This window comes from Mus caroli, unplaced genomic scaffold, assembly GCF_978045245.1.
Source record: "Mus caroli unplaced genomic scaffold, Mus_caroli_1 scaffold_15, whole genome shotgun sequence".
NCBI classification, from domain to species: Eukaryota; Metazoa; Chordata; class Mammalia; order Rodentia; family Muridae; genus Mus; species Mus caroli.
The window spans coordinates 54,606,479-54,621,710 of record NW_028227270.1 but is presented as its reverse complement, the minus strand read 5'-3'; the positions used below and the strand labels follow the sequence as shown (position 1 = coordinate 54,621,710).

Genomic DNA, 15,232 nt, shown 5'->3' with positions numbered 1-15,232 from the left:
AGGAAAACAACAGGCTTGTTTGTGTTGTCATGCTTGTCTCAGGGAAATTGCAGCTACCTTTCACCAGATGATAAGTATTAATGCACACTGGGAGAACAGCCAGAAACAAAAGGGAAGCACTGTTGAGCACTACTGTTAGCCAGCATCATCATCAGTGGCAATGTGGAGAAAAGCCAAAGTTGGATTATCACAGGATCTCTAGGTAAACATCTCAAGTCATAGAGAGAATGATCTCTCAATGTATGTCAAAAAAGTATTTAATATAATGTCCGAACAAAGGCTGTTGGCCAAGGGAAATTAACAAAATCAAGGACTGGTTGATTTCAAGTTACAGGATATTACAGCTGATATTCTGTATGTGTAAGAATAAAAAAATAATAATAATAATGGGTACTGTGGGAACGTGAACTTTTTACCCCTAGACCAGGTGCAGGGCCAACTGGCAGTCAAAAATAGAGAAAAACATTTCCTGGAACAACCACAAATGTTCCAACGGGCTGGGCAGGCAGCCAGATGTAGGACATGACCCCAGGGTGCCTACAAACGTTGCAGATGGTTAAGCAAGTAAAAATAAGTTGGCTCTCCCCTATTTCCTCCCTTATTCCCCCTTGCTTGTGGTTTTTTCCTTTAAAAGCCCTGTAAAAATCCCATTCGGGGTCGAGACTCCTCTACCCTATGCTGAGGTGTATGGGTCTCGGCCCCAGCGCGCTGGTACTTTCCCCGCTTCATTAAACTGCTTTGTGTGCACGACATTCTGGTCTCCACGTCTCTTTTGGGTTCGCGCCGGATACCGAGACTTGAGTGAGGGTCTCCCTTCGGGGGTCTTTCATTGGGGGCTCATCCAGGATCTGTGCGACCACCCAGGAGACCAAGACCACCTTCTGGGGTAAGTTCTGTCGCTTACTGTTCTCCGTTTTTCGTGTCTTGGTGTTGTCTTCATTGTTCGGCATTTTCTGCGGACGCTCAGAGAGGCCGTGCTCCAGGACGGAGCTGACGGCGTAGATAAGGATAGATGTATCCAGGTGTTTACCGTCCGATCACCCTGGGAGACGTCCCAGGAGGACCGGGGGAGGACCAGGGACGCCTGGTGGACCCCCAAGAAGGGCGAGAAGAGGTAACTCTTTTCAGCCGTCAGGATCCACAGACGACCTCCCGGCCGTCTGTGTCTTTTCAGTGCCTTTTGTCGACCCGCGGTCGATGTCATTTTTGGTTTCTGTTCTGTCTTACGTTCGCGTCTGTGTCTGTAGTCTTAATTACTGAATTTGAATTCAATATGGGTCAGTCCACTTCAACTCCACTGTCCCTCACCTTGGATCATTGGAAAGAGGTCAGGGCTAGGGCTCATAATCAGTCCGTGGAGGTTAGAAAGGAGGTTAGAAAGGGCCCATGGCAGACCTTCTGTGCCTCCGAGTGGCCGACCTTCGGAGTTGGTTGGCCCCCAGAAGGCGCTTTTAATTTGTCTCTCATCTACGCTGTCAGAAAAATTGTTTTTCAGGAAAGAGGGGGCCATCCTGACCAGATCCCGTATATAGTCGTCTGGCAGTATCTGGTTCAATTTCCACCACCTTGGGTAAAGCCTTGGGCTCCAGGGCCGGCAGGATCAATCGTGGCGGTAGCCGAGGCCGGAGCACCCAGAGATCTACGCCCGCCCACCCTGTCAGCACCTCCAAAAATATATCCTGAGATTGAAGACCCCTTATGGCTGGACACCCAAGCCCCGCCTCAACTCCCTCCACCTCCTTATCCCCAGCCTCAGCCTCATCCGGCCCCGTCGGCTGAGGCACAGGCCGACATCCAGGGACCGGCGGGAGGCACGGCGAGGTCGAAGTCCAGATGGGGGAACGGGTCCGGATTCCACCATAGCCCTCCCCCTCCGCGCACATGTCGGAGGCCCAGCCCCCACCGGCCCAAATGCTCTTATCCCCCTCCAATATTGGCCATTTTCTTCCTCTGATCTATATAATTGGAAGACTAACCACCCCCCTTTTTCCGAAAACCCCTCGGGTCTAACCGGCCTCCTAGAGTCTCTAATGTTCTCTCATCAGCCCACCTGGGATGACTGCCAACAGCTGTTGCAGGTCCTCTTCATGACTGAGGAGAGAGAAAGAATCCTCTTAGAGGCCAGGAAGAATGTCCTGGGAAATGACGGGACCCCTACCAACCTCCCCAATCTCATTGATGAGGCCTTTCCTCTAGTCCGCCCAAATTGGGACTACAATACTGCGGAAGGTAGGGAGCGTCTCCTGGTCTATCGTCGGACTCTAGTGGCGGGTCTCAAAGGAGCCGCTCAACGGCCCACCAATTTGGCTAAGGTAAGGGAAGTCCTGCAGGGTCCAATGGAGCCACCCTCTGTCTTTTTAGAACGCCTCATGGAGGCATATCAGAGATATACTCCATTTGACCCTTCCTCGGAAGGACAGCAGGCGGCTGTGGCCATGGCCTTTATTGGTCAATCGGCCCCCGACATTAAAAGGAAGTTGAAGAGACTAGAGGACCCTACAAGATTTAGTAAAAGAGGCAGAGAAGGTGTTCCATAAGAGGGAGACAGAAGATGAGAAGCAAGAAAGAGAGAAAAAGGAGGCAGAAGAGAGAGAGAATCGGCGGGATCGCCGGCAGGAGAGGAATTTGACTAAGATTCTGGCCGCAGTAATAGGAGAAGGACAGGTAGGGAGAGAGAGTTCAGGGAACCTGGGCAACAGGGCGAGAAGACAGACCCGAGGGCCCAGACCTCCTCTGGAGAAAGACCAATGCGCCTACTGTAAAGAAAGAGGGCACTGGGCTAAAGACTGCCCAAAGAAAAAGGCCAAGGTATTGACCCTTGATGAAGACTAGGGAGGTCGGGGCTCGGTCCCCCTCCCTGAGCCTAGGGTGACCTTATCTGTGGAGGGGACTCCTGTCAATTTTCTGATAGATACTGGAGCAGAATATTCTGTCTTGACTACCCCGTTGGGACAATAAAAAGATAAAAAGACTGTGGTAGTAGGGGCCACAGGCAGCAGACTATATCCTTGGACCACCCGGCGGACCCTACATGTCGGGAATCACCAAGTAAAGCACTCCTTTCTACAAACCTCTCCGGTCAGAAAAGCGCCGGGGTAGCTAGGGCGCAGGGTCGGCTGACACTCGCCAGCTACCCACAACACCCGCCACTGGATCTTAAGACTTCTGGTGAGTGGAACACAGCTTCTGCTCCAATCCAATTGCTTGCGGGACCTGAGACTGCATTAGTTAGGAAAGCAGAAAACCGGCCTGAGTAGGACCACAGGCCTCTTCCGGCCGGACCAGCACCGGGGTAGCTAGAGCGCAGGGTCGGCTGACACCCGCCAGCTACCCACGACCCCCGCCACAGGATTTTGAGACTGCTGATGAGTGGAACACAGCTTCTGCTCCAATCTTTAAATAGTGACAACGACAACAACTAACCCCAGAGATTACCAGATGGCGAAAGGTAAACGTAATAATCTTACTAACAGAAACCAAGACCACTCACCATCATCAGAACCCAGCACTCCCACTTCGCCCAGTCCAGGGCACCCCAACACACCGGAAAAGCTAGACACGGATCTAAAAGCATATCTCATGATGATGGTAGAGGACTTCAAGAAGGACTTTAATAACACACTTAAAGAAATACAAAGGAACACTGGTAAACAGGTAGAAGACAGTAAAGAGGAAGCACAAAAATCCCTTAAAGAATTGCAGGAGAACACTGCTAAAGAGTTACAAATCCTTAAGGAAAAACAGGATAACATAATCAAACAGGTAGAAGTCCTTACAGAAAAACAGGAAAACACATCCAAACAGATGATGGAAATGAACAAAACCATACTAGACCTAAAAAGGGAAGTAGACACAATAAAGAAAACCCAAAATGAGGCAACACTGGAGATAGAAACCCTAGGAAAGAAATCTGGAACCATAGATACCAGCATCAGCAACAGAATACAAGAGATGGAAGAGAGAATCTCAGGTGCAGAAGATTCCATAGAGAACATCGGCACAACAATCAAGGAAAATGTAAAATGCAAAAAGATCCTAACTCAAAACATCCAAGAAATACAGGACACAATGAGAAGACCAAACCTACGGATAATAGGAGTGGATGAGAATGAAGATTTTCAACTCAAAGGACCAGCAAACATCTTCAACAAAATTATAGAAGAAAACTTGCCAAATCTAAAGAAAGAGATGCCCATGAACATACAAGAAGCCTACAGAACTCCAAATAGACTGGACCAGAAAAGAAATACCTCCCGACACATAATAATTAGAACAACAAATGCTCTAAATAAAGATAAAATACTAAAAGCAGTAAGAGAAAAAGGCCAAGTAACATATAAAGGCAAGCCTATCAGAATTACACCAGATTTCTCACCGGAGACTATGAAAGCCAGAAGATCCTGGACGGATGTTATACACACACTAAAAGAACACAAACTCCAGCCCAGGCTACTATACCCAGCCAAACTCTCAATTAACATAGATGGAGAAACCAAAGTATTCCACGACAAAACCAAATTCACACATTATCTCTCCACGAATCCAGCCCTTCAAAGGATAATAACAGAAAAAAACCAATACAAGGACAGGAACCACGCCCTAGAAACAACAAGAAGGTAATCCCTCAACAAACCTAAAAGAAGACAGCCACAAGAACAGAATGCCAACTTCAACAACAAAAATAACAGGAAACAACAATTACTTTTCCTTAATATCTCTTAATATCAATGGACTCAACTCCCCGATAAAAAGACATAGACTAACAAACTGGCTACACAAACAAGACCCAACATTTTGCTGCTTACAGGAAACTCATCTCAGAGAAAAAGATAGACACTACCTCAGAATGAAAGGCTGGAAAACAATTTTCCAAGCAAATGGTATGAAGAAACAAGCTGGAGTAGCCATTCTAATATCTGATAAGATTGACTTCCAACCCAAAGTCATTAAAAAAGACAGGGAGGGACACTTCATACTCATCAAAGGTAAAATCCTCCAAGAGGAACTATCAATCCTGAATATCTATGCTCCAAATACAAAGGCAGCCACATTCATTAAAGAAACTTTAGTAAATCAGAACTGAACAAAGAATTCTCACCTGAGGAATACCGAATGGCAGAGAAGCACCTGAAAAAATGTTCAACATCCTTAATCATCAGGGAAATGCAAATCAAAACAACCCTGAGATTCCACCTCACACCAGTCAGAATGGCTAAGATCAAAAATTCAGGTGACAGCAGATGCTGGCGAGGATGTGGAGAAAGAGGAACACTCCTCCATTGCTGGTGGGATTGCAAGCTTGTACAACCACTCTGGAAATCAGTCTGGCGGTTCCTCAGAAAATTGGACATAGTACTACCGGAGGATCCAGCAATACCTCTCCTGGGCATATATCCAGAAGATGACCCAACCGGTAAAAAGGACACATGCACCACTATGTTCATAGCAGCCCTATTTATAATAGCCAGAAGCTGGAAAGAACCCAGATGTCCCTCAACAGAGGAATGGATACAGAAATTATGGTACATTTACACAATGGAGTACTACTCAGCTATTAAAAAGAATGAATTTATGAAATTCCTAGCCAAATGGATGGACCTGGAGGGCATCATCTTGAGTGAAGTAACACAATCACAAAAGAACTCACACAATATGTATTCATTGATAAGTGGATATTAGCCCAAAACTTAGGATACCCAAGACATAAGATACAATTTGCTAAACGCATGAAACTCAAGAAGAATGAAGACCAAAGTGTGGACACTGTGCCCCTTCTTAGAATTGGGAACAAAACACCCAGGGAAGGAGTTACAGAGACAAAGTTCGTAGCTTGATGAAAGGATGGACCATTTAGAGACTGCCATATCCAGGGATCCATCCCATAAGCAGCTTCTAAACGCTGACACCATTGCATACACTAGCAAGATTTTGCTGAAAGGACCCAAATATAGCTGTCTCTTGTGAGACGATGCTGGGGCCTAGCAAACACAGGAGTGGATGTTCACAGTCAGCTATTGGATGTATCACAGGCTCCCAATGGAGAAGCTAGAGAAAGTACCCAAGGAGCTAAAGGGATCTGCAACCCTATTGTTGGAACAACACGATGTACTAACCAGAACCCTGGAGCTCTTGTCTCTAGCTGCATATGTATCGAAAGATGGCCTAGTTGGCCATCACTGGAAAGAGAGGCCCATTGGACTTGCAAACTTTATATGCCCCAATATAGGGGAATGCCAGGGCCAAAAGAATGGGAATGGGTGGGTAGGGAAGTGGGGGGCGCTATGGGGGACTTTTGGGATAGCATTGGAAATGTAACTGAGGAAAATATGTAATAAAAATATTAAAAATTAAAAAAAGCACTCCTTTCTGGTAATCCCTGAATGCCCAGCCCCGCTCCTGGGGCGAGATTTGCTGACCAAACTAAAGGCACAGGTCCAGTTTACATCTGAAGGCCCTGAAATTAGCTGGGGGAATGGACTCGGCTCAATTGCCTGCCTAGTTTTAAGCTCCGAAGAAGAATACCGCTTACATGAGCCAAAAGCTAAGGGCCTTTTGGGACAGAAATGGCTAGATGAGTTTCCCCAGGTATGGGCCGAGCAGGCGGGGATGGGGCTGGCAAAACAGGTGCCTCCCGTTGTGGTCGAAATGAAAGCCGATGCCACCCCAGTCTCGGTTAGACAATACCCCATGAGCAGAGAAGCGAAAGAAGGCATTCGGCCACATATTCAGAGACTCTTGGCCCAAGGGATCTTCGTGCCTTGTCAGTCCCCATGGAATACACCCCTCCTGCCGGTCCGTAAACCAGGGACAAATGACTATCGACCTGTTCAAGATTTAAGAGAAGTTAACAAACGGGTACAGGACATACATCCTACTGTCCCTAACCCTTATAACTTGTTAAGTTCATTACCACCCGAAAGAAATTGGTACTCAGTGCTAGATCTTAAAGATGCTTTCTTCTGCCTCCGGCTGCATCCCAGCAGCCAGCCCCTATTCGCCTTCAAGTGGAGAGACCCAGAGGGAGGACACACAGGCCAACTAACCTGGACCAGGCTGCCACAAGGATTCAAGAATTCTCCTACCCTCTTTGATGAAGCCCTCCATCGAGACCTTGCGCCCTTCCGGGCCAACAATCCCCAGGAATCCCTTCTTCAGTATGTAGATGACCTGCTTCTCGCTGCTCAAACCCGCGAGACATGCCTAAAAGGAACTAAGAAACTCCTGGCCGAATTAGGTGAGTTGGGGTACCGGGTTTCGGCCAAAAAGGCCCAACTATGCAGAACCGAAGTCACCTATTTGGGGTACACTCTTCGGGATGGTAAACGATGGCTCACTGAAGCTCGGAAAAAGACTGTAATGCAGATCCTGACCCCGACCACCCCGCGGCAGGTACGTGAATTCTTGGGAACAGCGGGCTTCTGTAGACTGTGGATACCTGGGTTTGCGACCTTGGCAGCCCCCCTATATCCTTTGACCAAAGAGGGACTCCCCTTTGCCTGGACTGAAGACCACCAGAAGGCGTTTGACGCTATCAAAAGGGCTCTCCTAGAGGCCCCGGCTCTGACTCTGCCAGACTTAACTAAGCCCTTCACCCTGTATGTTGATGAGCGGGCAGGAGTGGCCCAGGGCGTTTTGACACAGGAACTAGGGCCGTGGCGGAGACCGGTGGCCTACTTGTCGAAAAGGCTAGACCCTGTGGCTAGTGGATGGCCAACTTGCTTAAAAGCCATAGCGGCAGTAGCATTGCTCGTCAAGGACGCTGATAAGCTCACCATGGGACAGCATGTGACCATTATTGCCCCCCATGCTTTAGAGAGCATTATCAGACAACCCCCAGATTGATGGATGACCAATGCCAGGATGACCCACTACCAAAGCCTGTTGCTGCATGATCGGGTAACGTTTGCACCCCCTGCCATCTTGAACCCCGTCACGCTTCTGCCTCTAGAGGGAGATCCTGCTCCTGTTCACAGGTGTGTTGACATCTTAGCAGAAGAAACTGGAATGAGAAGAGACCTGACCGATCGACCTTGGTCAGGGGCACCGAACTGGTACACTGATGGCAGCAGCTTTGTGGTAGATGGAAAAAGAAAGGCGGGGGCAGCGGTGGTAGATGGGAAGCAGACAATCTGGACAAGTGGCCTCCCGGAGGGCACCTCAGCCCAAAAAGCTGAGCTTATAGCACTGACACAGGCCCTACGCCTAGCGGAGGGCAAGACCATTAACATCTATACGGACAGCCGCTATGCATTTGCCACCGCCCATGTCCATGGAGCCATATATAGACAAAGAGGCCTTCTCACTTCAGCAGGAAAAGACATTAAAAACAATGAAGAAATTCTGGCACTCTTAGAGGCCATACATTTACCAAAAAAGGTAGCTATTATACACTGCCCTGGGCATCAGAAGGGGACAGGCCCGGCTGCTCAAGGGAATCGGATGGCTGATGCTGCTGCGAGACAAGCGGCCCAAGGGGTAATAGTCCTGACTGGAAAGACTGGTTCCAAAGAGGGAGCGCCTACACCGGAACCTGAAGAATATGACATCCAAGAATTACTATGGACAAGTGATCCTCTCCCCTATTTCTTTCCAGGAAAAATTAAATTGACCCCTGAGGAGGGACAAGAATTCATAAGAGGACTACATCAGTTCACCCATTTAGGGACTGACAAGATGGTAAAGTTAATACAGGGTAATTCTAGATTCCAGATCCCAGAGCTAAAAAAGGTCGCACAGGAAGTGGTCAGTAGGTGTCGGGCCTGTGCTTTCACTAATGCTACAAAATCATATAAAGAACCAGGAAAGAGACAACGAGGGAACCGCCCAGGAGTATACTGGGAAGTTGACTTCACTGAAATCAAACCAGGAATGTACGGTAATAAGTATCTGTTGGTATTTATAGACACTTTCTCAGGATGGGTTGAAGCTTTTCCCACCAAGTCAGAGACTGCTCAAGTGGTGGCAAAGAAGATTCTAGAAGAAATTTTGCCCAGGTTCGGAGTGCCCAAGGTAATAGGGTCCGATAACGGACCGGCCTTTGTTGCCCAGATAAGTCAGGGGTTGGCCACACAGTTGGGCGTAAATTGGAAATTACATTGTGCCTATCGCCCTCAGAGCTCAGGACAGGTAGAAAGGATGAATAGAACTCTAAAAGAAACCCTGACCAAACTGGCCATCGAGACCAGCGGAAAAGACTGGGTGGCCCTCCTTCCCTTTGCTCTCCTCCGGGTCCGAAGCACACCTGGACGCTTCGGGCTCACCCCTTTTGAGATTCTTTACGGGGGACCGCCCCCCTTAACAGAGACTGGCGGGACATTGGTTCCCGATCAGGCTCTACCTTACCTTCTGTTTTGCTTGCTCATTTAAAGGCTCTAGAAGTGATCAGAAACCAGATCTGGGACCAGATCAAAGAAGCCTATGCCCCAGGGACCACCGCAGTGCCCCACGGGTTCCAGGTCGGGGATCAAGTTCTGGTCAGAGACATCGAGCCGGCAGCCTTGAGCCTCGGTGGAAAGGGCCCTACCTGGTGTTATTGACAACTCCCACCGCTGTAAAAGTGGATGGAGTAGCTGCCTGGATACACGCCTCGCATGTCAAGAAGGCCCCTGCTCAAAATGAAGACAGCCGGACAGATAAATGGACTGTGGCACCTACTGGTAATCCTCTTAAGCTGCGCCTCCAGCGCAGCCCCAGACCAGAACCCCCATCAGCCACGAAAGCTGACATGGGAATTAGTGAATGAAGAAAAAGAAACTGTGTGGTCAGTAACTGGCGCCCATCCTTTGTGGACTTGGTGGCCCGACCTCACGCCAGACCTTTGCATGCTGGCATTGCATGGCCAGGCTCATTGGGGGCTGGATAACCACCCTCCGCACTCTCCTCCCCCGGGACCCCCTTGTTGCTCAGGAAATAAGGGGACCACACCGGGGTGCGCTAGAGATTGTGATGAGCCCCTGACTTCCTACACTCCCCGGTGCAATACTGCCTGGAACAGAATGAAACTAGCCCAAGTGACCCACAATCCGAAGGAAGGGTTCTATGTTTGCCCTGGGTCACATCGCCCCAGGTGGGCCCGATCATGCGGAGGTCCAAATGTATATTATTGTGCCTCGTGGGGATGTGAAACAACTGGCCGAGCAGCCTGGAATCCTACTTCCTCTTGGGACTATATCTCAGTAGACAACAACTCGTCATCCCCACAGGCCAAGGAGGTCTGTAGAAATAATGGCTGGTGTAACCCCCTTGCTATACGATTTACAGATCCAGGAAAAAAGGTCACCTCCTGGATTTCAGGCCATAGTTGGGGCCTGCGTTTATACATATCTGGGCATGACCCCGGGCTCACTTTTGGGATTCGTCTAAGAGTAGAGGAACTGCCCCCTCAGGTGGTGGGACCCAACCTGGTACTCGGCCAACGGTTACCACCCCCCAAACCATCTAACCCGGCCCCTGCCCCAACCCCCGAGGCCTTGCTTTCTCCTACCCCTATCCCACCAATTTCCGCTCGGCTGTTTGGCCTTTTAGATGGGGCCTTTTTAGCCTTAAACCGGACCGACCCCACTGTCACCCAATCCTGTTGGATGTGTTTTGCTGCCAATCCTCCTTACTATGAAGGTATAGCACAAAGGGGAGATTATAATACTACCGAAGATCATTCTCAATGTCCATGGGGAAACCAGCGAAAGTTGACTCTTTCGGCTGTGTCAGGGTCCGGTGTGTGCCTAGGACAGGTACCTGCTAGCCATCGGTCTCTTTGCAATAAGACAATAACTAACCCCTCCAACAATCCAAATAGCTACATTGTGCCCCCTCCTAACACCTGGTGGGCTTGCGGATCCGGTTTAACCCCTTGCTTACACATGGCAGTATTTGATGCCTCCTCAGATTATTGTGTGTTAGTACAGTTAGTCCCCAGGATTATTTATCATGATGATAGTTCCTTCCTTGATGAGTTTGACCACCGCACCCGACATAAGCGTGAACCTGTAACCTTGACTCTGGCAGTAATATTGGGCATTGGAATGGCGGCAGGGATAGGGACTGGTACAACTGCCCTGATCCAACAGCCCATGTACTATGAAGAACTTAGAGCAGCAATGAACACCGATCTAGGTGCGTTAGACAAACAGTTACAAAATTAGAAGAATCACTAACCTCGCTATCCGAAGTAGTGATGCAGAATAGAAGGGGGTTAGACTTGCTGTTTCTAAAAGAAGGAGGGTTATGTGCAGCCTTAAAAGAAGAATGTTGTTTTTATGTAGACCATTCAGGGGTGATTAAAGATTCTATGGCCAAGTTAAGAGAACGCCTAAATGCTAGGAAGAGAGAGAGAGAAAGCAACCAGGGCTGGTTCGAGAGTTGGTATAATAAATCCCCCTGGTATACCACCCTACTGTCTGCTGTAGCCGGCCCCCTCCTTGTCATCGTTCTCATCTTGACTTTTGGGCCCTGCATTATCAATAAATTAGCTGAGTTTGTAAAAGATAGAGTTAGCGCAGTACAGGTGATGGTCCTCAGACAACAATACAGAACCCTTCAAGAAGTGGAGCAAGAGCTCTAAGATTAGAGCTATCTACAAGAAGAAGTGGGGAATGTAAGAATAAATAATAATAATAATAATATTGGGTACTGTGGGAACATGAACTTTTTACCCCTAGACCAGGTGCAGAGCCAACTGGCAGTCAAAAATAGAGAAAAAACATTTCCTGGAACAACCACAAATGTTCCAACGGGCCGGGCAGGCAGCCAGATGTAGGACATGACCCCAGGGTGCCTACAAACGTTGCAGATGGTTAAGCAAGTAAAAATAAGTTGGCTCTCCCCTATTTCCTCCCTTATTCCCCCTTGCTTGTGGTTTTTTCCTTTAAAAGCCCTGTAAAAATCCCATTCGGGGTCGAGACTCCTCTACCCTATGCTGAGGTGTTTGGGTCTCGGCCCCAGCGCGCTGGTACTTTCCCCGCTTCATTAAACTGCTTTGTGTGCACGACATTCTGGTCTCCACATCTCTTTTGGGTTCGCGCCGGATCCCGAGACTTGAGTGAGGGTCTCCCTTCGGGGGTCTTTCATATGTACCAGAATTTTAAAGAAATAAGTACTGACTAATGCCAGTTTTAAAAATACAAACAAACAGTCACTTTTGTTTTGTAAAAAGAAGTAGGGCAAGTACAAAAAAACAAAACAACTGCCCTGTTCAATGTTTTTTTATATATGTAGATTGCCAAGAGAAACTATAGCCTAGATTATAGGTGCATCTGAACATCTCAAAAGATCAAGAATCAGAAAGGGTTTCTCACCTCAAAAGGTATAATTAAGAAATATCCCCCACAGTAAGCAGGGTTAGAGTTAGGATGAGGCGATCAGAGGGTTATGGTAAGGATTAGGATAAGGGTTGTTAGGATTAGGGTTAGGGTGGTTAGGAAAACAAGGGTTGAGGTTTAAGATAGGGTAAGAGATTGAGGATAAGTCCCAGGGTTAGGCTCAGGGTTAGGTTTAAGGTGGCCACCATTATTCTTGATGGTTCTACTGAATCAATAGTATCCTGTTACACAAAGAAGAAATATCATGGTTAGGGCTAGGCTCAGGGTTAGGGCAATGGATTTGCTGTGCTATGTGAAATCAGCTTCTATCTTTTCTCTCATCTGCCTTCCTAGTCCTCTTTTTCATAATATCATCATCTATTTTTCTGCCCCCAGGAAAATGTAAAGTAGGTTATCCAAGAATCTAGAACTTCCTGATGGAAAATTTGTTTACTTTACCAAAGGGCCCAATTCACATAGAACAGAAAACCACTACTGCATTGGTTGATCTAAGTTTCACTTGGGGAATCCTCATAAGATGGAAGCAATCATGGAACTTGTAGCCCTTCTTTGATAATGATATCATAAATACAGCATAGGCCATGTGTCTTCACCACAGATTTAGTTAATATAACCATATGGTTCAAGACAAAATGGTGGACAACATGATTCTTGATGGTACAACTGAATCAGTAGTATCCCGATTATACAAAAAAGAAATATCAGGCCTACTATATCTTAATGTTTTGTTTTGTTGTTATTCTTATAGATTCTACCTTCCATACTTAATGGCTTCTCAAATGAACCTAAAAGTTTTTCCATCCATGTAATTCCAAAACTAGCATCCTAACAAAGGAAGCAAAGACTTTGATATTCACAAAACCAAAAGATAATCAAATAAGTTTCAAAAGCCAGTCAGGCTGGGCGTGGTGGCGCACGCCTTTAATCCCAGCATTCGGGAGGCAGAGGCAGGCAGATTTCTGAGTTCGAGGCCAGCCTGGTCTACAAAGTGAGCTCCAGGACAGCCAGAGCTATAAAGAGAAACCCTGTCTCGAAAAACCAAAAAAAAAAAAAAAAAAAAAAAAAGCCAGTCAGACTGCTGCCAACAAAGAACATTTATGCTACCCTCTTCTGGGCCTCACTGTCAGTTATTTACACAGCTAATTTTCCAATGAAATAAAATGCCCTTCAGGATTCTTTTGCTCTAGACATGTCTGGTTTACTTTCTATCCCCAACAAAAAATATGCTTACTAAAGATCTCCATGTGAAATTTTCACATGACAATCAAAATTATGAAAAAGGAATCTCAGGAAAGCAGTACACACAAAATTATGGTTTATTATTTGCTTTTTATTAATATACACATATTCACATGTTTTAGAATATACACATGGTGTGTCATTCACATCATGTAATTAATAGCAAACAAATTACAAGTAAAGTAACTGGTTAACTTGGCCAAAGTTAATTTTACTCATAATAAACTAAACTTGAAATTAATATGAATAAACAAAATATATTTAATGAATAAATCCCCAAAGGTAAAATAAATTTGAAATGATAATATTGGTCTGAATCTTTCTTTGGAATAGTTAATATGAGATGTCTACTTTTAAGGACATGATATATGTAAGCCTACAGATCTGGACACAGTGATATCTTTTTGAACCCTATCCCAATTCTAGCAACAATCATATTAGAAAAAGTATTAACCATTACATGAACATATCTGAAATGTCCAATTTCTGATTGTACTATTTTAACCCTTGAGAATTAATTCCACAAGTAGAGGGCAGTGGTGTGAAAGAACAAGAAATGGAGAAGTTTATGAGATTTTTGAGTGGCCTGGAAAGTATTGGTGGTGAGGAGGCAAGCACATCAACTAGAGCGTTAGTGGATGCTAAGGTACCTGCCAGATAAGAATGAACATACTGAGTCAGGAAAACTTGAGGTCATTGTCTTACAGACACCTGAAGCTAGAGAAATAATTGTGGAATAACATTAGTAGTGGGGTTGGGTTTAAGTCTTACAGTTTCTAAAACAACAGCTTGAGTACAATATGCAGAGCCAACTAAAATATTCAGTAGCTGAGAAACAGCTAATAAAACCGGATTGGTTAGTTGTGCAGTGGTGGTGCATGTCAGCAATCCTAGCACTCATGTGGCAGAGGAAGGGGGATCTCTGAATTCCAGGACAGCTGGGTCTACAGAATGAGACCCAGGACTGCCAGAGCTACACAGAGAAACCTGTCTCAAAAAAAATATCTGGCTGAATGGACTGGAGAGATGGCTCAGAGATTAAGAGTACCAACTGCTCTTCCAGACGCCCTTAGTTCAATTCCCAGCAGCCACATGGTGGTTCACAACCATCTGTAATGGGCATCTGATGCTCTCTTCTGCTGTGTCTGAAGATAGTGACAGTGTACTCACATTATATGAAATAAATATGGCTGGCACGAGTGGGGCCGAAAAAAATTTAAAAAAAAAATCTGGCTGACTACAGTTGGAACTGTTGAGCTATACAACCAGGGGTGAAGGGAATCTTTTTGGTGGAGGATATGAAATTTATATATAAAACATAAGCTTCTTGCCCTTTTTGAAGAGACATCTCTAAAAGCATAGAAAGCAGTCTCTATAGGATTTTTAGATATAATTTTAGGCAATTCCCATGGGGTATTTTAAGGTATCTTCAAAATACCTAAAGAGGAGATTTTTTTTTTTTTTAGGATAATGATTATCTATAGATTCCAAGTAACATGCTAAAGCTACCTGCCAATTATTTTCATCATGGAGCAAATAACCAACCTGCATTTTATCTAATAGCAGAACCATTTCTGTAGGCTCTTTTCCTGTAAGTGGCTTAAGATATGCCCTGCCCATCATTATCAAATCTATAATTTCTTGTAAATAAGGAGTTGTGGTTCAGTTCGGCGAAT

At 46.2% G+C, this 15,232-nt stretch overlaps 1 protein-coding gene across 1 annotated transcript; it reads left to right on the top strand.

The window, feature by feature from the left end:
* Positions 1 to 1,386: 1,386 nt before the first annotated feature.
* On the top strand, positions 1,387 to 9,536 carry LOC110288513 (uncharacterized). Its single transcript, XM_085830829.1, is given in 5 exon segments — positions 1,387 to 1,430; positions 1,751 to 2,491; positions 2,493 to 3,048; positions 6,358 to 9,009; positions 9,369 to 9,536. Coding segments are annotated over 5 exon segments (4,161 nt in total).
* Positions 9,537 to 15,232: the final 5,696 nt, after the last annotated feature.